We start from the raw sequence: 27,175 nt of genomic DNA, 5'->3' as shown, positions 1-27,175 counted from the left end.
TCTTGTATCATTATAAAACAAACAATGTTCAGTTGCACAAGGAATGGGATGGTAAAGAATATGAAGAATATATTATGCCTTTATATACATTGGTTATGTGGCCTCATCTGGACTACTGCATGCCTTACTGGTCACCCCATCTCAAAAAGAACATTGCAGATCTAGAGGGATGTCAGAAGTGTAGTGAATGACAAAGAGCATTGGAAAAAACTCACATCAGAAGACGATTGTTTACCTTAGAAAGGAGACAAGAGGGGACATGAAATCGTCTACAATAATGCATAGTCTGGAAAAGATAGGTTGAGAACTTCTGCTCTCCTTGTCACAGCAAGGGGGCATTCAGTGAAATTAAAAGGTGTGAAATTTAAAGCTGATAAAATACTTTTTTCATACAATATGAAATTAAACTGGAACACTATTTCAGGAAGTTGTGGAGCTCAAGAACAAGATTCAAATAAGGATTAGTGACTTACATGGAAGTCAAGAATGTTCCGAATTATCAATAACAATTTGTGGAAGGGATAGTAAACCTCATGCATCAGGATTTTAGACACTTTCTAAGTATTAAAAATCAGGATGGGACCTAACGTGATGTGAGAGACAGCTTACTTTGCGTAGTCATAAAGTTTAAGACCAGAAGCGTCACCAGATCATCTAGTCATGAGTCCTGTGTATCACAGGATACCAATGCCACCCAGCATCGCCCGCTGTGAACCCAACAACCAAAATTAGACTGAACCAAAGTCCATCAGGACCTCCTCAATGGCAGGGAAATGATTGAGATATACCCAGATCAGTGCTTCTCTACCCATGGGCTGTTAGCAGGCCTGTTAGCACACAGCTGTGGCCCAGCTGTTTGCTCAAAAAATTCAAAGGTTCCCACACTGATTGCTTCACTTCTGGGTCCCTGCAGGGGCCAGGCCAGGACCAGCTGAGGGAGATGGTGCCAAGGAGTCCTGCCTGAGCAGGAAAGACAAAGCAGGGGAGGAGCTCAGGTCGCAATCAGCCAGCAGCCTACTGCTTCCTCCCTTCATGCTCTGCAGGGATGTACTAAGAGTGCTGCTGTCAAGGGGAGTGCTGCCTCCTTGCCTCTGGGCATCTGCGCCTGGAGAAATGTGGGGGAGGGAGACACGACAAGGACGGGGGACATATACCTTTCCACTAGCCACAGCTATGTGTCACCTCTTGAGGGGATGAGCATGCTCTGCGCTGCAGTGCATCCTGGGCTGCTGCAGCAGATAGCACCCACCTGTCTGTCCGCTGCTGGCCATGTCTGGGCCCAGAGCTCACAACCAGAGCAGGAGACTGCCTTGTAAGTCATTACTTACAAATAATGGTACACATTTTAAAGCAACAGCTGATGCAGAGTCGAAATGTCTGGTGGCTTCTCAACTGGAGTCCCCCATGGCTTGGTGGGTGGAATCACCCCTGTCCCGACTGTCTGGGAGCAGGCGTGGAGAGACATGTTCCCAACCGGGCAGCCACAGCAGGCAGGGTGGGGAGGAGCTCTCTCCCCACTCCTGTGCAATCTCTGCTACAGGGCTCTAATGCCTTCTGAAACAGCAACCTTCTCTGACCTGGACAGCGCTCCAGTGTTGAGCCCACCGTGGGGCTGAGTGTATGCTGCTTGTGCGCTGAGCTGGGCTTAGAGCAACCCCCTCTAACCCAGCTGCACCCCCTCCATATTTACTGCTGCTAGCCGGAGGTCAGTGCTCGCTCACCTACACACAGGGACAGCAGCAAAGCAGCCTCCAGCAGGGCTCTGCCCCCACCTCAGAGGTGCCCAGGGCACAGAGCTGCTGTGTGCCATGTGCCATGCAAGCTGCCCTTGTACTACAGCACAGCAGTCCAGAGGAGGACACACTGTTGACACTGCAGCTGTTTTGTGGGTCAAGTTCAGGCAAGGCTTAAAGTGGGCAGAATCACAAGGGGTCACAGTCCTGGCAAAAAAAGAATTTAAAAATGGAGTTGGGTCAGTGCACTTTCAGCACTGCCCTACCAAGTGCATGAACATTTATTTCAGTTTATCATCATAGACAGCCCATCCACCCACCCTCGTGTGCTTTTTCCAGGCCACTTTAAGCACTGTGCTCAGGGATTCACAATTACCTTGCAGTCATCAACAGCCCAGAACAAGCCCGACTGTTGTACAGTAACTGGTTGATTCATCCCCCCTCACCTCCTCTCCCAAGTATTATATATCATGGGCACTGGTATTGTGTATTATGTGAATGTGGCCCACATAGCACCGTAGGTGTTGGAGCTAAAGGTGGCAGCGCCCCTGGATTGAAGTGATATCCATCATATGCGGGGTTTACAGTTTGGTTCAATGGCTCTTAGCACTCCCACTATACAAATTGTTCCACAACCCCTCCCTAACACACAGAGCCGCATATGCAGCCCACAATGGTAAATGGGTTGAGAACCACTGAACTAGATAATCCTGGCAAGTGCCCCGCATCCACAAGCTGCAGAGAAAGCGACCTTGGAGAGTTTTGGCTGCTAATCTGAGCTGGGGTAAAATTCCTTCCTGACCCCACATACATCAGTCAGCTAAACCCAGACTATGTGAGCAAGAACCTGCGAGAGAGAGAATGCTCAATGCCACCTCAGAGCCCAGGCCCTCTCTAGCCAATGTCCCATCTCCACCATAGCCACCCCTGGTCCTTTCTGACCCCTCAGGTGACTGGCTGAAAGCCTGAAGCATGAGCTTGGGGAACATAAAACCTAAACTGGAAATGAGTTCCAGGGCTGCTGAGCCCTGCTCCTTGTCATACAATCACATTCATAATCACACATCTGCCTATTATGGGTTTCTTGCATCTTCTTTTGAAACATCTGATGTCATTCACTGTTGAAGACAGGATGTTGGAGTAGATTAAACCCTCACAGTTCATCCAGTAGAGCAATTCCTATCTCAGCTTCTAAATGTTATGTTAATTTTCTGTAGTTCAGAATATTTTTTGAGTATTTTTGCTATTAGTGCATGCCCTTGAGCTATGTGTTGTGCTACAGTCTGGAACCTTCTGGCAAGTGCTGATCATTCAGGGGCTATCTAGACTCCTCCAATCATGGAGCATTCCTGGTGAGGTTATATAAAGAAGCATGTCCTCCACAAACCCTCTTTCATCCATTAACCTTGTAACACACTGGAATTTCTCTAGTATGTCATCTTGTTGGCAGTTTCCTTCTTTTAGAGCAGGCTTCTTGTAAATAGCTGGATTAGAGTAGGAGCTGATAACAAAACTAAACAACTTGTTCCATTGGAAGGGGCCGGAGGGGACTTTTTTTTGGAGTAACTTTGATTGTAGGAGCTACTCTAATATTGTGATTAACTTGGGGGAAAAAAAATCTGGATGCCCACCTCAGAACAGCTTCCCAGTCTTAGACCTCTTTTGTCTGATGCTTGGGTGAAGGACACTTGTCTATATGATGTTCCAGCTTCCTTAAATTCTTCAACCAGGTCCAGAAGAGTTGGGGGAACTGTGTTCCAATCCATACTTATGGACAAAGCCCTTAAAGCTTCTAATGCAGATTCAGGGTTATAACAAGTTTCAGGGTCTTGCTGAAATTCTAATTTCTGAATGTCTCTGAATCCAAAAAGGAGTGGATGGTTTAGTTGGTATCACAGCTTTTTTTTTTTCTCTTGAGGTTGGGCGACTGAGAAGAGAGCAGAATACACAATCATTTCCTGGAGTCCCATGCTTCCAAGAAATCCTAAAATTTCAGTGCCAGAGTTTGGTCTTTGCCGGATAAAGGGCAAGGCCTGCCAATCCCTGTTGAGGTTTTATCTACCACAAGGGAAGGATAGAGACACCAGTGATTTCCAAGATGTTAGTCTACTGTGGTGGATTAAGTCTCAGTGTTTGCAGAAGGGTTACTTGTGGATTGCTACCCCTTCTTCTGTAGTTTAGGTGATGGACTGGAGCACTCTTCTAAACCAGCGAACCACTCATAAATTTTAGCTTTTTAGAGGCTTGGTACTGTTCTTAAATCTCCCAAGAGTGGAGCTTTTTACTGACCATACATGGAGAAATGATGGTTACACAGCTGAAATTGGAGGGGTTTTGAGTAGACTTTCAATTTAAAAAAAAAAACAAAAACAAAACCCCACAAAAACAAAACACAACCCTCCCCCCCCGTCGTCAAACCACCTCAACCCACATGCTTCACCAGCCTCCATGCTGGAAAAGAAGTGCTACTCTAGATTCTGAGATATGATGATCTTGCATAATTTTATCTGAAATGATCAATTGCTTGAGGCAGCTAGTGAACAGGAGCAGCAAACAGGGAAGTTTTGCAAGGGAGTTCTCCAAGTCAAACAAGTGTAACCATGTGACACTGGGGGTGAGTTTGTTTGTGTGCCTGCAGTGTACTTGCTTGATGTTTATAGTGTGGTCTGTTCTGGGGACTGTTTGCTGGGCCAAGCATCCTGCTAGGCTAGGTTGAGAGTTTAATAACGAGGCTTTAGCCTGCTCTTTTCAATGCAAGCAACTCATGGTCCCCAGAGGTAGTCTGGTCTCAAGAACCCAGATTGCTGAACTGGAGGAGCTAAGGTAGACAGAGAGGTACATATGTGAAACTTTCAGGGACACGATAAAGTGGTCCCACCTCTTTGTTCTGTTGAGGAAGATGAAAGTCTTGAGGAAGGAGCCCTAAAAGTGGAGGGAAATGATCTCATAGTTGAGACCCTCCTTCCAGATAATGTCATGGTATCTGCTTGCAGTAAGGATACCCCTCTAGGGGAGGAGACCCCAGTTATTAGGAAGAGACAGGTAATAGTATTGAGGGATTCATTATTAGAAATATGGATAGTTGTGTTTGTGATAACTAGGAGAACCGCATGGTGAATTGCCTGCTGGGAGTGGAGGTTGCGAGCTTCTTGAGAAATCTAGGTAGACTATGCAGAGTGCTGGGGAGGAGATGGTGGTTGTAGTACATGTAGGTACCAGTGACATAGGAAGAGGTAGGAGCGAGACCCTGGAGGCCAAATTTAGGTTAAGTAAGAAATTGTAGTCCAGGACCTGCATGGTGGTAGTCTCTGAAATGCTTCCAGTTCCATTCGTAGAGTCCATTAGACAGGGAGACCTGTAGAGTCTCAATGTGTGGATGAGACCAGTGGTGTCGGGAGGAAGGATTTAGGTTTATTAGAACTGGTGAACCTTTGGGGGAAGGGGGAACGTGTACAGGAGGGATGGACTCCACCTAAACCAAAATGGAACTAGATGGCTGGCAGGTAAAATTAAAAAGGTTGTATTGGACTTTTTAACAAGAGTTTCCCCTGACCTAATGGGGAAAGCTGACGTGTGGAAAAGCACACAGTTTGGACAGCGACATTCCTTAAGGAGAATTTATTAAAGGGGGTACTCTATATCCTAGTAAAGAAGAGAGGATAGAAGTTGACAAAATGAGAGTCTCATTCAATTAGATCATATCAAGCCAGGCAACTAAATATTGACAGATTTTTATAAGTGCTTGTATACAAATGAGAGAAGTCTAAATACTAAGATGGGTGAACTCAAGTGCCTGGTATTAAATGAAGGTATCAATATAATAAGCGTCACAGAAACTTGATGGAATGATGATAATCAGTGGAACATAATACCAGGGTACAAAATCTATAGGCATGATAGAGCAGGTCATACTGGTGGGGGATTGGCATTAGATGAAAGAAAGCAGTCAAATATAGTAAAAATCTGAAATGACTTAAACTGTATTATAGAGTCTCTGTGGATAGATATGCCATACTTGAATAATAAAAAATATAGCAGTAGGAATATACTGCCCACCACCTTACCAGGATGGTGATGATAATTGTGAAATGCTCAGGGAGAGAAGAGTCTACAAAAGCAGAAACACCAATAATAATGGGGGATATCAGCTGTCTCCATTTTGACCAGGAACATGTCACCTCAGGACAGGATGCAAAGATAAAATTTGTAGACACCATAAATGACTGCTTCTTGGAGAAATTAATCCTGGAACTCACAAGGGAAGAGGCAATTCTTGAGTTAGTCCTAAGTGGCACACAGGATCTTGTGGTCATTAGCTGAACCACTTAGCAATAGCAATCATAATGTAATTAAATTTAACATCCTTATGGGGGGAAAAGTGCCAAAGAAACCCACCGCAGTATCATTTAACTTCAAAAAGTGGAACTACAAAAAATGAGGAAGCTAGTTAAACAAAATTAAAAGTAAGTCACAAGGTTGAAATGCCTGCAAATTGCCTGGGAACTATTTAAAAACACCATAACAGGCTCAGACTAAATGTATACCCCAAATTAACAAACAAACAAAAGGACAAAAAAAATGCCAGTGTGGCCAAACATAGTACAAGAGGTGCTTGGAGGCCAAAAAAAAAAAAGGCACTTTTAAAAATTGGAGTCAAATCCTAGTGAAGAAAATAGAAAGCATAAATTCTTCCAGGTCAAGTGTAAAAGTTTTTAATTAAGCTGACTAAAAAAGAATTTGAAGAGCAACTAGCAAACACCACACACTCTAACATCAAAAAAATTAAGTACATCAGAAGCAGGAAGCCTGCCAAACACTCACTGGGGCCACTGAACGATCAAGATGCTAAAGGAACACTCAAAGAAAACAAGGTTATTGGAGAGAAGCTAAATTTAATTCTTTGCATAAGTCTTCACTGCAGAGGACATGAAGGAGATTCACATACCCTCAATTTTGTCACCTAAACAGAATGGCTTGGAACTGTCCCAGATTGAGATGTCAGTAAAGGAGGTTTTGGAACACATTGGTACAGTAAAACAGTTATAAGTCACCAGGACCACATGGCATTTACCCAAGAGTTCTGAAGGAACTCAAATATGAAATTGCAGAACTACTAACTGTGGTATGTAACCTGTCACTTAAATCAGCTTCTGTACCAGATGACTGGAGGATGGCTAATGTAACGGTGATTTAAAAAAGTGTCTCCAGAGCATGTCCTGGCAATTATAGGCCAATAAACCCAATTTCCATACCAGGCAAATTGGTTCAAACTATAGTAAAGAACAGAATTATCAGACACATAGATGAATACATGTATGAAAACGTACAGCACTGTCCAATACAATGGCTCAGTCTCTGAGGCTTTCCAAATTCGTAGTGGAGTTAAGGAACTCTGTCCCAACTTTGGGATCTTCTCCCTGCTACTGAAGCAAGCTTTTGGTTCTTCAACTGAGGGGATCTACGTGCACACAAGATCAGATGGAAAGCTGTTTGGTCTTGCAAGACTCAGATCTAAAACAAAGACTCAAGAGGCCCTTATCCAACACCTCCTCTTTGCCAATGATGCAGGAGTGACAACCCACACCGGAGCTCATCTTCAAAGCCTAATGGACAGTTCTTCCAAAGCTTGCCAAGACTTTGGGCTTACTATAAGCCTAGAAAAGACTAACATAGTGTGCCAAGGAGTTGAGGAAACACCCTCCATCAAGATCAACAACTATGGACTTGAAGTGGTGAATGCATTCACATACCTGGGATCCACTACCACAGTCAACTTTTCACTTGAAATGGAACTCAACATCCGCTTTGGAAAAGTTACCACAACAATGTCTAGACTGAACAAGAGGGTATGGCAAAACAACAAATTGACAGAACACACAAAGATCTGTCTATCGTGCATGTGTTATCAGCACACTTTTGTATGGGAGCGAGACATGAACTTTATATTCTCATCAGGAAAAGAGGCTCAACAGCTTTCATATGTGTTGCCTTTGTCGAATCTTTAGAATCTCCTAGAGGACAGAGTCACCAGCACTGAGGTGCTCAAACAGGCCAGCATACCCAGCATGCAAACACTACTGAAACAGAGATGCCTCCGCTGGCTTGGGCACGTGTGCTGCATGAGTGATGGGCGCATCCCAAAGGATTTCCTCTATGGCCAATTGGCATCTGGAAAAAGACCCAAAGGATGCTCAAAATTGTGTTTCAAGGCAGTCTGCAAGTGAGACCTTGAAGAAGTGGATGTGGACAAATGGGAAGATCACACAAGACTGCAGCCTTTGGAAACAAGAGCTTAACAAAGGTCGCCGGAGTTATGAGAGGAAACAGTCCAGCTAAGCAGTGGAGAAAAGAGCTCTCAGAAGGCAGAGCTCAAAGGCTTGAAGCATCGCCTTTAAATGCGACAGATGTAGCAGAGATTGTGGGTCTCTTCAGCTGAATAAATTCTTTACCTCTCAGAGGCACATACCCATGGTCTCTCGAGACTAAAGGATGCCTACTGCTAGATGACTACGATAGGTTGGGGAAGAGTAAACACAACTTTTACAAAGGGAAAACATGCCTCGCCAAACTACTAAAATTCTCTGAGGAAGTCAAAAAGCATGTGGACAAGAATGATCCAGTCAGTATAATATACCTGGACACTTTGAAAGGCTTTGACAAAGTCCCTCACCAAAGGCTTTTGGACAAACTAAGCAGTCATGGGATAAGGGACTGAAAAGTGAGGTGGAAACATTTGCAGATGATAGAAAATTACTCAAGATAGTTAATTCCAAAGCTGATAGCGAAGCATTACAAAGGGATCATCATGAGACTGGGTGACAAAATAGCAGATGAAATTCAATGATAAGTGCAAAGTGATGCAGATTGGAAACATAATCCCAAGTATTTGTACAAAATGAGGTCTAAATTAGCTGTTACCATTCAAGAAAGAGATCTTGGTGTCGTTGGGGATAGTTCTCTGAAAACATTTGCTCAGTGTGCAGTGGCAGTCAAAAAAAGTTAACAATGTTAGGAACCATTAAGAAAGAGATAAATAAGACAGAAAATATAATGCCACTATATAAATCCATGGCTCACCTACACCTTGAATACGCAGTTCAATCTCCCCATCTCAAAAAAGACATTAGAATTGAAAAAGGTGCAGAGAAGGGGAACAAAATGATTAGGGGTATGGAGTGGCTTCAGTGTGAGGAGAGATTAAAGATAGGAACTTCTCAGCATAGAAGAGAGATGACTAAAGGACCATGTGATATAGACAACCAAAGGGGCATATGATAGAGGTCTATAAAATTATGAATAGTATGGAGAAAGTAAATGAGGAAGTTTTACTCTTATTTACGCCTTCACATTGCACAAGAACTAGGGATTATCCAATGAAATGAATAGGCAGCAGGTTTAAAATAACCCAACATAACACACAGTCAACCTGTGGAACTTATTTCTAGGAGATGTTGTGAAGGCCAAGAGTATATAACTGAGTTTAAAAAAGAATTAGATAAGTTCAGGAAAGTTAGGTCCATCAATGACTATTAGCCAAGGTGGTTAGGCATGCAACCAAAGGATGTCCCTAAACTTCTGACTTCGGAAAGCTGAGACTAGATTACAGGGGACAGATCATTTGATAATTGATCTGTTCTGTTCGTTCCTTCTGAAGCATCTGACACTGACCACTGTCAGAAGACAGGATACTGGGCTAGATGGTCTGACCCAGTATGGACATTGTTCTTAAATCACTTTGCTCCTCCCTCTCCTCCTCTCCCATTCAAGAGGGTTCTAGGTCTTGGTGCAATGTGCTCTGTTGACAATCTGGTCAATCCACAGTTTTAGGAGAACAGCTTTCATTTACAAGTTGGCACAACTAATTACGTGAATAACTAATCATACACATGCATTTAACAAAGCTTTGGATAGGGGAAGTTAGAGTAAGCATATGTGTAACAGGCTATAACATAAGCTTGTAAAGATTACTTAAAATATAAATTTTTGTTTTCAGGAAATAACTGAATGCACAACTAGTGAAATAGAACCTTTTTATTTTTCAGTAGATGGTTTATCAAATAACTTTAAGGCTCACCCTCTTCAACTGGATCATCTAAGTGATACTAGTAGCAGTTTTGATGGCACTGATTACATAAGGACTACTTCATCACTGCATGAATCAAAGAAGACAAGTTCTGGGACTCCTCATGGTGCATGTTTAACGCTCACAGATCATGATCGCATCAGACAATTCATACAGGAGTTCACATTTAGGGGGCTTTTGCCACATATAGAGAAAACAATTCGACAGCTTAATGATCAGGTAAGTCGCTCAGTAAAACAATTTTTGCCTACTTAATAAATGTGGTGCTCTGAATCTTTTGTAGCATGGATCTGAATATCCAAAAGGCTCTTATCTAAAATAGATATGGAGGGACACAACCCTATTAATTACTTTTAATTTTTTTTGATTATTCAGTCTTATGTCCCCATCAAATTTGATTTATTAGTGATTGATGTGTATATCTAAAACATGAACGTGAATAAAACACATTGCTTTTATAGTAATGTCAGTGTTCAGTACCTGCATGTTTGAAAAAATAATGAAAGTAGGCTTTTAACTATTTAACAGACTATTGGAAGTTATAGGTTAAGTGTTTTTAACCTAAAGAGTTAATCTGATTTTTGGACTGTGCAGTGCATCACACACACACTATTTCCTCTTATCCAACTTGAACTGAAATGAAGTCCTGTAAACTTTAACCATGACTCAACTTGTGGCATGATGTAGCAACTGTGGTGATAGCATAGCTGTAATATAATTTAGTTACTTTAGCAAAGCCAGTAACTTCTCCACTATCAAGAGCATATGCCTCAGCCCTGAGGCACTTAAAGACACTGAGGTATTTTTTTCCTCAGCCTTGAGATACTTTGACTTCTCAATGCAAATGAATGCTTAATAGTGCTGATGACCAAAATCCATGTACTTTCATCTGTAACTGGCCAGAATATTGTGCTTTGATCTGGTCAGAGGTTTCCAGGCTTCCTTTCAACTCTTACCTAGTAGTGATTTCACCTCTCTCAGAAATAGAGGACATGTACCACTGACAAAGTGCAGCAGCTTTCTTGCTTATTAAGATAAATTACAGTAACCACATTTTTCAAGTGTTTGCTCTCTTCTCCTGATATTCAAATGTCTCCATGGGATTGGATCTAGCTAGTTGAGAAGTTGCTTCTCCCTCAGCATCCATTACTTCCTATGATAACACATGGGAAGTGTTGAACAACAGGAGGAAGCTCACATGCAGGAGGCAGAACTTCCACAGGAGCTGAGCCTAGAGCGTGAAAACTACTCTCAGAAATCAGAGTGACTAGATCTCACTGCCTTGAGAACCAAATGCACACCACCTCTTTAGAATTCTTTCTCTCAAAGGAGCAAAGATATATTATGGTGATGAAGACCATATGAATACCAAATAGATTGTCTGTATACACAGTAATCAAGTACTTATGTTGCTTCCTGGGAAGGAAGAAAGGGTTGAATTTTTGTTTTTAAATACTTGGGAGTCCCTTACATCCTGCAATAAGGGCCACAAGTACTTGAAAATTCCTCCCCCATAACCTAAGATACTGTTACATGAGCACAAACTACTTCACAAGTAGCTAAAAGCATCTGTGCCATAATGCATCTGCACAAGGAGTTGGAGTGTACAGTCTTACCTTTGTAACTCCTGGTGTCTCAATGCTGAACCATGCTATTGTATTGTTCTTTTAGTTTAATTTCTTTAGAAATATTGCTCATCTCCAGACCCTTTTGCACTCCGTAACCCTGTAAGTCCTGTGATTAAGCTCAAGAGTTAGTCCATGATACACAGAATTACCTCGCTGCACATTATGTGATGGGGACCTATGGCAGGTTTAGCAGAGGAGGTATGTTGCCCCCATTAAGGGCAACTAGAGAGCCAACGTGTTACCTGCGACATGGAGGCAGCCTATTCCAGGTCAATGTGGGGACTCTGACCAATCCCCAGTGGGGGCTATTTGTGCCCATGTCTGGGCAATGAAAGCCATCTTTTCACTGGGACAGGCTGAGTAGCACCCCCATTCTGAACCGTTAAAGTAGCTGAAATACACGGTTTTCATCATGATCTTCAGAGGATGTTAAGGTAGTCACTCCTTTCTCGGGGGATGGGGAAGGAATCTTTCTCCTCATCACCAGATTGGCCAAGGTAAAGTGGGATTTTTTGCCTTCCCCATAGTGGGTTGGGGCTTGAAAGGAGGCAAAGAACAAAACAGGATGTAGGTGGTTGTGATGTCTCGCAACTCCTTATGTTAGCATGGGGCAGGTGTCCAGTGCAGGTATTCCATAGAGAATAGATATGATGATCAGATAAAATGGATTGGAAAAAGATTTAAAGAAGGTATTCTTTAAACCTGTGGAAATGGTGATGGTGGCGAATTAAGGGTTCCTCTGACTGGTACAGCTGGGAATCAGCCCCTCCATCATTCGAGGGGATGTGGGGGCAAGATCCCAGCAGTGGGTTTGTTGTGGACCAGTAGGGGTGAGGAGGAGGGATGCCAGCCCAGTGTATATGTAAATGATTATAGAATTACCTGCATTGTACGATTTTTATCTCTAAACATTTAGGAATAAAGTTGCAGCCTAATTAAACCACATCTAGTGTCTCCAGTCCTCCTTCCAGCATTGCCAGACAAAGACATACATTTAAAAAAGTGTATTTTATTTGTTAGACAATATAGACAAACTTTTTAATGCTGTTGAAAGGAACTGTGATGCTCTTCACTTTGCATAAAAGAAACAAGCAAACTAAACCTTTCCCCTAATTTAGAAAAGGTTTAAACTTTTGTGGAAAACTTCCTGCTGGTGCAGCTCCACATGTGGGAGTACTAGTCTGAAAAAGGCAGCTGCAACCACCAGCATTTAACCCTGTTCAAAGCAGGGCTAACCAATAAACACAGTGTGTATAGAATCACTGGTTGCTGTGAGAGCCTTGTACACTGTACAATGATGGGAAAATTTTACCTGAGAGCCTAGTATAGTCAAGGCCTAACTTGAAATCTAGCCTAACCCAGATATGAACATGTCCTCTCAACCTATGTTTGGGGCTAAACATGATAATAAAAGAACTATATATTGCAGCAAAGAGTCCTGTGGCACCTTATAGACTAACAGACGTATTGGAGCATGAGCTTTCGTGGGTGAATACATCCGACGAAGTGGGTATTCACCCACAAAAGCTCATGCTCCAATACATCTGTTAGTCTACATGGTGCCACAGGTCTCTTTGCTGCTTTTACAGATCCAGACTAACACGGCTACCTCTCCGATACTTGAACTATATATTGTAATCAAGCATAGATGACAAGTAGTTGAACTGATCGAATTCTTTGAAGTTTTCCAAATCTGAGTACATTTATGAAATAAACTCTACATCCATGCAAGGGGTGTACTGCTTTAACTATATCAGTTTTTGTACCACCTTGCACATTTAAACTATGTACACAAGCCTCAACAAAGCTTCGGCAGTCTGGATTTTTCTGAGTTGTACTGACAGTTTTTACTGTTTCTATTAAAGGAATTCAGACTTTATGTTGCAGTTAATTCAGTAACACAATTGTTTTGTTGTAATTTTCTCTTCCAGTTAATATCCAGGAAAGGTTTGAGTCGATCACTATTTTCTGCAACAAAAAAATGGTTTAGTGGCAGTAAAGTTCCAGAGAAAAGCATAAATGAGCTGAAAAATACATCTGGCTTATTGTAAGTAAAGCTATTAATCTTCCATTTGTAAGTTTTAGTGAAAATACTAAACATTTTGATTTGGAGAAGCTCCCTAAGTATAAGTTATGTCTTCAGAATGGTCTTAGTTTAAAGCTAACTTGACCAAAATGTTGATAACATGAATGTACTGTATATAGCGTTCATTAGCAAAATTGTTGATATTTACTAAAAATTTATGAACTTGGGCAAAACAAAGCATAGCAGAATTTTATTTGGTCTTAAACTTTTTTCCTAACCTGAGTTAAAACAGAGGGTGAGAGAAGTTCTGTTTTTGAACAAATCAGCTTTACTAATGCAGCCTTTACACTTCCCTTATTTCAAATGTTTTTATAGAAAAATTTCCATGGACAAGGAGGGAGGAACACATCTTAAGAGAAATTAGGTTAGCCATGGCCTTGTCAAAAAGTTGCACTGGTTTAACTTAAATCAGTTTTTAAATTGTTTTAGTTAAAATGATGTAAATCCATTTGTGAACATAGTTATTTTAGTGTAAGTGTCCTATGCCATTTTATCTTAAACTTGTTCCTAATCAACATGGAAGCTAAACCAAAATAAGCCTGGCTTGGACTGAAATGAATGTCCATGCAGCCTGTTTTTGGACTTAAAAGAGATATAAGGTAAACCAGAGCAACTTTTTTGAGCGCTATAACATGAAACTAATGCATGAGGGCAGATAATCCTTGCAAGCGGAAATTTAGGGACAAGCATTGCCCTGTAAACACCTATCCTTAGCTACAGAGCTTGAAGTTGTTACTGGATGCCAACTAGCCAAGGTATAAAAAGAGAGGAACCTAGTGCCAGGCTGGGTTCTCTACTTTCTCCCAGATTTTCTCATCTTAATTGTCCCTCCCCAAAATATATTGGTCTCTCTAACGCACTCACACTGGGGCTTGCAAGTTTTACCAGAGGACCAAACATAGTTGCCATAGACAATGAGTTAAGAGAGGTGTAAAGCCTTGCTGTCCAGTAATGTCTTTGACCTGAAACTGGGAAAGGAGCTGTGAGTATACCGGAGTTCTTACCACCATGTTGTGTGTGGATGCTGCTCTTTCATATGCCTCTATTCTTAGTAGATTGGCACTGGTTTAAAAACTAGCATGGCCAAATGCATTTTTTTTCTAACTGGCTATTGGTTTAGCTTGGGCCTGTTAACTTACTGATGCAGGCAAAACTAGTATAAGCCAGGGTTTAAACTGTGAGAATGGGAATGGTGTTAGGCACAGCGCAGAAGAGAGAGTGGACTCTCCGATGATGTCACCTCGTTTGACCTTTGGTCAACAGCTGGAGTGGTAGATGTGTTTAGTTTTCATGGCACATAGTTAGGGCAGATGTAGGGGATGAAAGGCTATGGAGTCACTGGTGTGCAGCCTTACTACTTTAGCTGGACAGTGGGGAGTTAAAGGGAGCTACCATTCCCATTATTGTTGCTGGGCCAGAATAAAGCCATTTTGTATTACAGCACTAATGTATCTTGGTGACTAATTGCAGTTGCAGCTACTTAACATTTTGCATTGTTTGGGCCAACTTCATAATATAAAAGAAACTTCCTTGGCCTGGCTGTTGGAAATGGAAAAGGTTTTTCCATTGCTGTGGTAAATCTATCCCCTTGAGAGGTGGTAGTTAGTCTAACAGAATTCTTCCATCAACCTAGGTGCTTCTGCAAGTGGGAATTAGGTTTACCTAACTTTTGAACAGAGTGCAATGTTTTTCCACAGCCCAGAGTGGCATAGCTAGTCGATCTAAGTTTCAGGTGTAGGACCAGGCTCTTTCAGCTGGTGAATGATGAGTTTGAAGGAAGTCTCATACAGTCCACAGCCAGAAGGATAGTGGCTTCACTGTTTGAGTAGGTGTACTAAAATGAGCAAACATTGAACTAATATAAACATCCAGCCAACTCATTCCTCCTAGGCTGGGGTTGAGTGGCAGGGAATGACTCTTCCTTTAATGTTTCAGTTTTTCTTTTTATGCTGGCATCTATCTTGTTTGTGTCTTGAAAATTGGCACATAAAATGTAAATGGTGTTTTTGTTACAAATTGTTTGCTTTTGTGTATTTATAGATATCCCCCAGAAGCACCAGAGCTTCAAATCAGGAAAATGGCAGACTTGTGTTTCTTGGTCCAACACTATGAACTGGCATATAGCTGCTATCATACAGCAAAGAAAGACTTTTTGAATGATCAAGCAATGCTTTATGCTGCTGGAGCACTGGTAGGTATATTACAGCAATCTAACCATTCTGTGCATTGCTTATAGTAATCTGTTTAACATTAACACTTCTAGATAACAATATACAGCAAAAAAACTGCAATTTAAAAAAAAAAACTTATTGGCTCCAAATATGAAAACATAGCCAAGTTTTTTGTGGATGCCAATAGCTAACAAAATCACATCACACTCCTTAATATTTGTCATAGTTCTGTGTAGAGAATCGTTACTGTTGCTACTTAAATATGTAGGAAAAAACTTGAAACACTTTTGAGGGAGAACCTCCTTTTGGAATAGGTTAAATTTAAATAGTTCTGTTGTAATGTGCAGAGTAGTTCTTCCAATTATTTTGAAACAGATAAAGAAGTTCAAATATTGGATTTTTTACTTTGATTGTAAGATTTCAAATTGACAGAATACTTAGTTATCTGGAGCTTTTAGTAAACATACTATTACTATCAATGTACTAGTATATCAAATATACTGGCATTTCCTATTTAGACTATTGAGGGTTTACTCTATTAATGCCTATATAAATCCCTTAGGCAATTTCTGTTACTGCCTTTTAGCTTCATGCATAAATTCATGCTCCTACAATAGGAGAATACAGACCTAAATATATAGTAACTAATGGGATTACTAAAAAATAAAAATAAAAATTTTTTCTTTGTGCTCACACTTGGTTTTTTTTTTTTTAAAGCTGTTGCCTCATTTTAGTCACTAATTTCCAGCAAGCATAAGTGTTTATTAATGGGTTTAGGGGAGGGATAACGCAATGGTTTGAGCATTAGCCTGCTAAACCCAGGATTGTGAGTTCAATCCTTGAGGGGGCCACTTAGGGATCTGGGGCAAAAATTAGTACTTGGTCCTGCTAGTGAAGGCAGGAGGCTGGACTCGATAACCTTTCAAGGGCCCTTCAAGTTCTAGGAGATTGTTATATCTCCAATTATTATTATTATACTCGTAGCATGCGTACATACATATAATAAGTTGTACTTGAAAAGTTCATTTAGATAACCTCAAACATTTCAGTAATATAAAATAGCTTAAATTTACATGGCACCTTTCTTTCAACTGCAAGGGTTCCAAACTGTTAAAAGTGTATATTTATAAACATGGAAATGAACACATTTTGGGAAAGGTGCAAGGTGGGAGTTAAAACAGCTGGAATTTTAGAGGATGTGGTTGTGCAAGAAGAACCTAAAATCTCCAATTTTATGTTTACAAAAAAACCAAAGACATAAGTACCACAAATGGAGAGCCGCTGTATTGTGGGAAAGACTGCATCTCCAGTAGAATAGTGACACTTAGACCTGTGCTACAGCAGTGACTTAGTGCTGACTTGGAGGGAAGTATACTGTCTGCGGAATCATCAGCCCCATTTCTTGCAGCATCTAAATCTTCTTTGGAGGTTTCCCAGAGAAGTAAGAAGGATTGTATCTGTTCAGTTTATACTCTTTGGAGATCACAGCCCGAAGTGGTATGGCGGGTGGCAAATAAACCAGCAAATGAAGTTCACTGCCACCTTACGTTAAGTAGGGTGTTATTGTTTAAACATCCAATCTCCCCAAAGCTGTGAGTCAGTTCAGGTAAAAATTCTTTATGGTTGATATTCGAAAATATCATTTTGGCAGCATTAAATTACATTATTTTTTTTATCTTGCAGGAAATGGCAGCAGTATCAGCTTTTCTTCAGCCTGGGGCACCTAGACCGTACCCTGCTCATTATATGGATACAGCAATTCAAACATATAGGGATATCTGCAAGTAGGTGGTGGCTTACCTTCCATTTCATCCAGTGAATAATGCTATTCAGTTCTATGGCCTATGTTTGCTTTCACTACACAGTAGTGCAAATTTAACATCACTTGCCCACCTTGTGTTCTAGTAGGTATATAACAGCTACACCAAGGAAGTAAAACTGTGATTGTTAACCTATTTACCAGTATGATTATGGGGTGGAGGAACACTTTTTGTTCTTGGCAGAGATGTAATTAAAACTTGTGTCTCTGGTTCTTAAACTAGTATTCAGTCCATTAGACCACTTTGTTGCTTTGCAAAAGTTTATTTTAAGAATTTTACGGGGATGTTTTCCTAAGGAAAAAGTATTGTAACAGCTTTGATTTAAAAGCATGTGGAGTTCTCATCCAGGAATATATATTTTTATCAATATTATCTAGATTAAAACATTTTTTTATCACAGGGAATTATTTTCAGATTAAAATAGTATAAGAAGCAGATACATGCATTCATACATATAACAAAATAATATATGCTAGTCAGGTACTACACAGCTAGATTTAAAGGTGTGTCAGGCAGATTTAAAGGTTTTCTACCATTTACTCCAAAATTTTTGTTATAATACACGTAATTAATTTCTTGTCCTCTTAGGAATATGGTGCTGGCTGAGAGATGTGTGCTGCTTAGTGCTGAGATTTTAAAAAGCCAGAGCAAATATTCAGACGCTGCTGCTCTTCTGATACGATTAACCAGTGAGGTAGAGAAACCTTAATCTTTCTGTTTTCCCTACAGTAAATGACTTTAAATAATAGTGCTAATTTTTAAAACCAAATAGATGTCTTGTACATGGGTTCCTTTCAAAGGTGGAGATTTCCAGGGGCAGAAGCTAGCTGGAAGAAAGTTGGAGTGTTGGGGTATAGCTCAACTTGCCCCTGTAAACCAAGTCATTTTTATATGCTTTTTTGCAACTTGTTACATAAATGTACCTAGTTTACCCTGTGTTCAGTCTTCCTCTTTCACTTGAAGTGATGTACATTATTTTTATTAAAAAAAAAAAAAGGCCTCCTTGAATCATACGTTAGTCCCTATCTTCATAATCTATTCCTTATGCTTGACCTCTCTGTTAGCACTTGAGAGGGATTAGACTTTAAAAAGCAGCACTATAAAAAATTAGCATGTTATTTGCAAGCCATCTGTCTTCATGTGAGTGAGTGACATGGTGTTCAGTAGAGGTGGTAAAACTAAAGAAATAAGGGTTCTGTTTCAGTTGGGGTATCTTCAATAATTACTGGGTCATTTTAGTTAAGTATTCACTGTCACTTTCAGTTCTGATAAGTCTTTCTCTTAGCTGTAGAAGCTTGATAAACTGTAAGATGGGAAGTAGTCTACCTCACTGTGTGCACATGGCACAGCTCAAGGTAAAGAAGTGCAAAGGTGGTGTACGGTTCACCCTTGTGCTTGCCTGCTCTGATTGTTGGTTGTAAGTTAGAGAAACTTGTTGGCTGCTAATGACCTGAAAAGTGTTGTGGCATCCTTGCCATGCTCACTAACATAGCTTTGACAGCAGGCTGGAGGTTTGATATAGAAGACACTACGACTGTGCTGCTGGAGGATATTGTCTCTTCCCCACAACCCCTGAACTAGGGTGACTAGATATCCCGGTATTAATGGGACTGTCCTGATATTAGGAGCTTTGTGTTATAGGCAAATATCTCCCCTCCTCCCCCTGGAAAAAGGGGAGGAGGGGAGATATTTTTTCATACTTGCTATTTGGATACCTGGGTTGATTTACCTGTGGCTGGCTATGCTGTCCTCATGGCCAGGTTGCACTGGCAGTGTGGCATGAAATGGCCATAGCACACACTAGCATTTTGATTGTACATACTTCTCAGTTCAGACTTTGGCCAAGTTTCTCTAAATTTGTCCACAGTGCTTATTTAACAACAAATTGTGTTGGTAATTCTATATTTCCTTAATAGCTAATAGAGCATCTATTCATTTATACCTCTTGATTTTTTTACTATATCCTGACTTAAATAACGGGGAAGATATAATGACAAATAGACATTGAAATTTGCATGAGGAAATTGAGTGCTGCTGACTGTGCTGAAGGTTTTATTGTCTCTTTCATATCATAAATGATAATCTTGGATGTTTTTAGTTGCACAAGATCTCTGTGGTGCATGTAGTTACTCTAATTATGACAAAGCCTAGTGACAGCCTGGAAAAGCATTTTTAAAAAGTAGACTTGTGTATCTAATGTAATGTCCATGTGTATTTTAAAATAACGAGGTAGAGAACTACTCCATTTAGTAATAGCCTCAATGATTTTAATATATCCGGTGGTCAGAATTGTTTTGTCATTCCAGAATCACTGATTTTTCTGGGATTGGTTGGTTTTGCCACACACATTATCTGTGACTCCATTTCATGCATCCAGTTAGGTGAAATTCAGTTAATGTAATTGTGTGCTCTTGGGTATATGATTTATGACTGTACCCGCAATATGCAGTGGGTGCTGTTTATCAGAGATCTGCTTTTCTTGCTAGCTTTAAAAACAAAGACAACTCAGGTGTCAAAATGAAGTAGATTAAACAAATGGGTTGGGAAACTTACTGCCAACTTTTTCGGATAAATTCAGTGCCACAATTGCACCTTATATTTCTATACTTGTTCTTATGTTAAAATAAAATGTATTAAAGCTGATGTTCTTGTTTTTAATTTTTCTGGGGGAAAAAATGGCAGCAGCTCACTTGGATGGGAATGGTAAGTGTTAGAAATTCCTGCCTGAGTAGCTGAAGGCTTTGGGAGTGTTGAAATAAACATGTTTTGTCAATCCTTTGTATATCAATCTGTTTCAGTATTTTCTAGGTCACTGATAAAGTAACAGACTGTATATAAGGTAGAATTATCCATGCTAATGGATTTGTGTAGTTTTGAAGAGAGTCTCTAAAGCATAGCTGTACTCACTCTGAAATAACTTTTGTAAACATGAGGCTCAGATGAGAACAATTTTAGTATTTCTTAATAAAACAGTTTTTCATGTGTATAATTTAAATCTATTTAACCGTTATAACATCTATAACAAATATAGGGATGAAAATAACTCCGTTATATCTATATAAGGAAGGCTTCTCAACTTCCTTATTTATTATAGGTAGCATTTTTGGCCGTTGATCCAGTTCCATTTTGATTCCTTCTGTAAGTATTTGTGATGGGGCCACATCCACTGTTGTATACAGTTATTCCTTGGCTCTGGAAGCAAGGACAGTGCTAATAAGAAGAGATATGCTTGCTGTTTTGGATTACAGTAAATTTTTATTTTACTTCTGGAGTGGGATTCAGGAATTGGGTCTGCCAGTGGTTCTCTTGAACAATACAGGGAGTCCTCGGACTTACGACACAATTTGTTCCTCAGAATTGCGTTGTAAGTCAATATGTTGTAAGTCGAAACTGCTTTTCCTATAGGAATCGATGGTATGAAGGGTGAATTGGTTCCTGAACCAAGGCTTGATAAGCTATTTTCACCACAATAATCCAGATTTTTGTACTAAATGAATTATAGATGACTAATGTTGCAACATCAGTGTATTTACTGTACACAGTATTTTGTAAACAGCATTCAAATAAACATGTAAACTCTCATATGCTACTCAGAATGCTGGCAACACATCCTCAGGAAGCCAGGGAGAAGGGCACACGTGCTGAGCCTCAGCCTATTACTGTTCAAGCTTTGATTGGCTGAGCCCGGGGCTGGGAACCAATCAAAAACAAGTAGCAACCAAACCCAGCACCAAGCTACTCTGTTGCCTCGAAGCCAATTAGAAGCAACCCTATCCAGCTCCATATCGGTGTAATGCAACCAGGAAGTGATTTCAAGTGAACTTTATGCAAATCAAGCGTGGCATGGAGTCAATTGAAAAATGTCGTAATTGGTGTCTGACGTAAGTGACGTCCAACGCAAGTCCGAGGACACCCTGTATTTGATTATGTCATAAGATTCAGAAAACCAATAGATTAAAATATTCATGGCTTCATCTTGTACACTCGCATTCTGCAAGTAAAATACAGAAAACAGTGATCAGGTATACTATTTTTTTCATAATGGACTTTCTTCAAAACTGTGTGTGCGCCCGCATAGGTGTGTAGGACAAGGAACCTGATCACATTGTAAATGCTTGCAGGAGGGATCAAAGTGCGGCTGGATCAGCAGACTGGAACATGTTGCCTATGATAAGTCTTCCAATGAGCAGTAATGTGATTTTTATTTTTGTACTGTTTAAAAACCTTCTTCAGCTGAGCCTTATCTCTTAAGAGTTTGTATTAGTGAGTATAGCTACACTTTTATTACTGGTTTCATTTGTATATTTCAAATTTGAGATTAATAATTTTTTCCCCTTAAATAGGATTCTGACCTTCGCAGTGCACTTCTGTTGGAGCAGGCTGCACATTGCTTTATAAACATGAAAAGTCCTATGGTTAGAAAGTTTGCCTTTCATATGATATTGGCTGGCCATAGGTATAGCAAAGCAGGACAGGTAAGTGTATTTCATATTCTGAAAAAATATGGACTGTAGGTTGTATTTAATCTGAACTGTGTTAAAAATAGCAAATTCCATGTCATGCTTTTGGGTAAAAATAACTTGAGACTTTGTAGTCCACTGTGGATATTATCATATAAAAATCATATAATAATGATCACATTGCCCTTCTGGACTACCAAATAAATTCATCCTGCCTTGAACAAAGCGGTCACTTAACATCCATGTCTAAAGTGATTGTTGATCATTACCCTGGATGAAATTTAAATAGTAATCCTCATTTCTATAGCGCTTTCCTTCTGATCTTCAAATGCTCCTTAAACAATGAATTAGGACTATTCCTGTTTCACAGATGGAGAAACTGAGTCACAGAGGTTAAAGATTTACTGTATCATAGCAGTTAGTAAAAGAGCTAGGAATGGAAACCGTTACCTTGACAGTGGCCTGTGTTTTAACCACTTGATAATACTTCCTCTTTTAAATCTGTTGAACTAATTAGAGATTAGTTAAATTCACAGATGCAGTTTTATACCATTTGCACTTTAACATGTATTTTTTCAATTCCAGCTTCTTGTGATTGTATTTACCTTAAGTTTAGGTTAATATAATAAATTTGACTACTTAAAGTTGAAACATTATTGTGAAAACTCCAATCCTGCAACTGACTCTGTGCAAATGGATACAGTGTAGCCTCATTGAAGTCTAATAGGGGCAGGCTCCAGCTCTGCCTGCATGCAGCCAGTTGTAGGATTAGGGCTTTAAAGGAAAACTGAAATGGTTTTTAAAAAATGTAAAAATTTATATATAATTTCTTATCACAAGTCTTAAAACTGTATTTAAAACCAAAGTTTGAAGATGAACTCCCCCTTCATATTATCTGCCAAGACTAGAGTTTGGGGTTATCCTCCTTCATGTAGTAGCTGATTGTTAAACACTTAGAACCTAGAATGTTAGCTTTTGGTTTTATTGTTGTAGTGAACTGTTGAAAGGAAGATGGAGGCCTGAACTCAGCGCTTGTTAGAATTTTTTTTAAAAAGCTGCTCCATTCTGGTTGTTGAAAATAATGAAAAATGATCAAAATACTTGATAGTGGTAGGGTCATCTTAAATGAGGAGGGAAAAATTTGTCTCAATACAATATTAAGAGCAGCAGCTGTTTCTGTGCTTGGTATATGTATGTATAAATAGTTACAAAATGAAACTGTTTCTCTTCTTCTCTGCATATCTTTAACTGGTTTTTGGTCCTGCTTCAGCTGAAGATATGAAGGAAAGTAGTCTTGACTACCCTCCACTTGGTTGTAATATAAAACTATATGTTTGAAATGTCTTTCAATGTGGCTTTGAGCAACTTTCAGAGTCTTTCTTTCTTAGCAAGGTTCTCTTCCTACTGTAGGTTTTCCCCTCTGTGTTGATTAGCGATAGGACCAGACTGTTACCACAATAGTGGGGTTTTTTTAATTTTAAAATCTCAGTAGTGTTACCACCTGAAATGCTCTTTATAGGACCGCCTATATCAGTGCTTCTTAAAGCCGGTCTACCACTTGTTCAGGGAAAGCCCCTGGCGGTCTGGGCCAGTTTCTTTGTCTGCCATGTCTGCAGGTTTGGCCGATCGCAGCTCCCACTGGCCGCGGTATGCCGCTCCAGGCCAATGGGGGCTGTGGGAAGCGGCGGCCAGCATATCCCTTGGCCTGTGCTGCTTCCTGCAGCCCCCATTGGCCTGGAGCAGTGAACTGCAGCCAGTGGTAGCCGTGATTGGCCAAACCTGTGGACACGACAGGTAAACAAACCATCCCGGACTGCCAGGAGCTTTCCCTGAATAAGCGGTGGCTTGATTTTGAGAAGCATTGGCCTATGTGACCATTTTTGGATGAGCTTAATGAAACCCACAGTTTTTCTATTTCTCTAATCAGTGTGACTTCAGCTTGCTTGGGCTTTGCATTTTCTAGGATCGGACTCTCCAATAGAGGTTTGCTGCTCCACACCTAATGGCAGATAGGCCCTCCAGCTGCACAGTATACCACCTTCTACAGTACTAAACAGACAACAGCATGGCTTGTTAGGATCTTCCATACACCAGTACAGTTTCCCCTCCCTAAATATATTAAAAGATCAGTCCCATTATTTCAGTCCAAACTATCATAGTTAAAATGTCAGGTAAATGGGATTATTAGTGTCATTTTTGCAAGACTTTATGCAATCATACTTGTTATGTGCAATATTATCTATAGTTTTTAGTGCACCAGCTCTAAGTTTACTTTAAATAATCAACATTTTAAAGATGCCAACTTGAAAAATCACATTTGTTTGAGGATAGCTATAACTGAAAGCCAATGGAAAAATACTCCACCCCCTCCCCCCATACTTTATTCACCTCATGTACTTAACACTGTGTATAACCAGTGTGCATTTTGGTTGCTGTTCAGTTGCTCTTTCAGCAATTTAGGTAGAAGGTGCTCTTGAGCCCCCTCTTATCTAGCAGGGGAAAAAACCTTTATAAACTTCAATAGGTGAGTAGAAAAAACCCTTAAAAATAATCAGTTCCAGGGCAAACTATTTAAAGATGTGCTGTCAAACGTGATTTATTTTAAACTGATTAGTATTACAAGGTTAAATTGACCTTGTCTCTTGAACAGATTTTGGAATAAGCTTAAAATATTGGTTGATTCGCTCTGTACAATAGCATCATCCTCTTTTGAGACTTCTGTTATGGAAAGGTAGGGTTCAGTTGGGGACTAGAACTTCATAGGAGCTCCTGCAGCAGAGGTTGTCATCTAAAGAGCTCTTAATTCTCTGAATTGGTAGAGCTGCTGGAAGGCCATTGGTGGTTTTTCTGTGAGGATTGTGTTCACCTTTTTATTGCTAGGGATCAGTTCCCACGGTTCTACTGGAAGAAGGTGGTAAAATTTGGGAGTCAATCTAGCTCAGCACATAGTTGTTTAGCTTTTTTCCAAAGGGTGTATAGTGGCTGTATTTTTCTGTTGGTCTGTAGATGGAGCTGCAGGTCTAAATTTGTGCTCTGACATGTATTGGTATTTCAAGATTTTTACATTTTATATATTCAAGTATATATGTTTAACCTAACTTTATTTGCAGTGTAATGGAAACCAGCCCAGCCTGAAACCATTTATTTTTGGCTGATTACTGTATGTGCTATCAGAGCTAATGAAACTGCATCATTTGGACTTCCATGTCATTCACGATAGCCAGCAAAATGTACTTATTGTAATCAACTTTACAGGAAGCTGTCAGATGCTTGGACTGCATATAAAAGCCCAAATTAATCAGAACTCCACATTTGTTTTGCAAATTTAATAAAACTCATTTCTCTAAGATCAGAATTTATACAAAATAGTGAAGGACAACTAAACCAATAAAATTTGGAGTGACCGTTTCATTAGTGTTGTAGTGGCTCCAGTGACATTCACATTGAATTTTGCAGTAGCCTTATTTCTGCTCTCGCTGGTATAAATCTGAAGTCACTCCACTGAACTGAAAGCAAGTGTGGGATAAGAGTCAGGCCTCTAGTGTTATGTTTTGTCATGACCTCCCCAGGAACTCTGAGCCTAATGAAAGTATCACAGCTTTCATGTCTGTAAAGTAAAACATTTTAAAAAGTTTTTAATTTTTAAATCCCATTTGTGGTACTGGCCTATTAGGTGTAAAGCAAAGTGTTACAATGTGTTGGTGCAGCCAAGAAATGGCCACAAATTGATAATCACTACTTTAAAGACGTGTTCATGATTTAAGATCATTAGAGACATTGATCAGTTGTTTTTTGTTATCTACTTTGAATCTTAATTGGCAGTTGAATCAGTCCTAAAGAATAGGCCCATAGTATGTGGGATTTCCTGACTTTGATGTGGGATCATGCCAAAGCTGGAAGTCTGCTGTATGGTGACAGAAATTAATGGCTTAAAATACTAATATTTTTCCAGTTTCTTCATTGTCTCTTTTTAGTTAACATAAGATATCCCAGAATTATGTCCTGGGGAGAATTTCAGACAGGTTGGTTAGCTTATTGGAGTGCTGAATTCCACCAATAGCCTTGTTATTTAAGGGTGTTACAATTTAGTTTACCTCAGTTTATATTTTAGCTTTGTAGTTCATCTTTAAGGCTCATATTCTCTCTTTCACATCCCAGTGTATCTAAGCATGTATTTTAGGGCACTTGGAAAATTTTCTTGCATACAGAAGCTTGGGAGACCTGGGTTGAATTCCTGCTTTGCCATCGACTTCCTTTGTGACTGCGGTCAAGTTACTGGGAACTTCTCTACACTGGGGGAGGATCAATCTAAGTTAAGCAACTTCAGCTAATGAATTACATAACGAAAGTTGATGTACTTAGATTGACTTACCGTGGTGTCTTCAGTGCGGTGAGTCGACTGCTGCTGCTCCCCCGTCGACTCCGCCTCCGCCTCTCACTGAGCTGGAATACAGGAGTCGACAGCACAGTGGTCAGGGTCGTTTTTATCGCGTCTAGACTGGACGCACTAAATTGATCCCTGCTGGATCGATCACTGCCCACCGATCCGATGGGTAGTGTAGACGTACCCTAGAAAATAGTAGGTCTGTTAGAGGTATGAAAAAAATTACACAGCTGGCAAAAGCTGTAGTATAGATGCCGTTATACCAGCAAAAAAGTCCTTGGTCATTCTATCTTGTTTGGTTTGGTATAGACTCTTAGACTCTAGGACTGGAAGGGACCTCGAGAGGTCATCGAGTCCAGTCCCCTGCCCTCATGGCAGGACCAAATACTGTCTAGACCATCCCTAAAAGACATTTATCTAACCTACTCTTAAATATCTCCAGAGATGGAGATTCCACAACTTCCCTAGGCAATCTATTCCAGTGTTTAACTACCCTGACAGTTAGGAACTTTTTCCTAATGTCCAACCTAAATCTCCCTTGCTGCAGTTTAAGCCCATTGCTTCTTGTTCTATCATTGGAGGCTAAGGTGAACAAGTTTTCTCCCTCCTCCTGATGACACCCTTTTAGATACCTGAAAACTGCTATCATGTCCCCTCTCAGTCTTCTCTTTTCCAAACTAAACAAAGCCAATTCCTTCAGCCTTCCTTCATAGGTCATGTTCTCAAGACCTTTAATCATTCTTGTTGCTCTTCTCTGGACCGTCTCCAATTTCTCCACATCTTTCTTGAAATGCGGTGCCCAGAACTGGA

At 40.2% G+C, this 27,175-nt stretch overlaps 1 protein-coding gene across 10 annotated transcripts in view; it reads left to right on the top strand.

The window, feature by feature from the left end:
* Positions 1-27,175, top strand: part of TRAPPC8 (trafficking protein particle complex subunit 8) — a 115,396-nt gene that overhangs the window by 28,849 nt on the left and 59,372 nt on the right. For 4 of the 10 annotated variants that reach the window (XM_050941915.1, XM_050941912.1, XM_050941917.1 and 1 more), the window contains 6 exons: positions 9,779-10,035; positions 13,376-13,491; positions 15,571-15,721; positions 17,385-17,485; positions 18,110-18,215; positions 21,865-21,996. In XM_050941915.1, the coding sequence (XP_050797872.1) occupies positions 9,779-10,035; positions 13,376-13,491; positions 15,571-15,721; positions 17,385-17,485; positions 18,110-18,215; positions 21,865-21,996 (863 nt within the window). Of the gene's footprint in view, positions 1-9,775; positions 10,036-13,375; positions 13,492-15,570; positions 15,722-17,384; positions 17,486-18,109; positions 18,216-20,203; positions 20,225-21,864; positions 21,997-27,175 lie in introns of all 10 variants that reach the window. The other 6 variants (XM_050941914.1, XM_050941913.1, XM_050941908.1 and 3 more) reach the window with 3 other exon arrangements.

Source organism: Gopherus flavomarginatus, chromosome 2 (genome assembly GCF_025201925.1).
Source record: "Gopherus flavomarginatus isolate rGopFla2 chromosome 2, rGopFla2.mat.asm, whole genome shotgun sequence".
Classification (NCBI taxonomy): domain Eukaryota; kingdom Metazoa; phylum Chordata; order Testudines; family Testudinidae; genus Gopherus; species Gopherus flavomarginatus.
The sequence above is the reverse complement of the archived record's forward strand: the minus strand, read 5'-3'. Positions and strand labels throughout refer to the sequence as shown.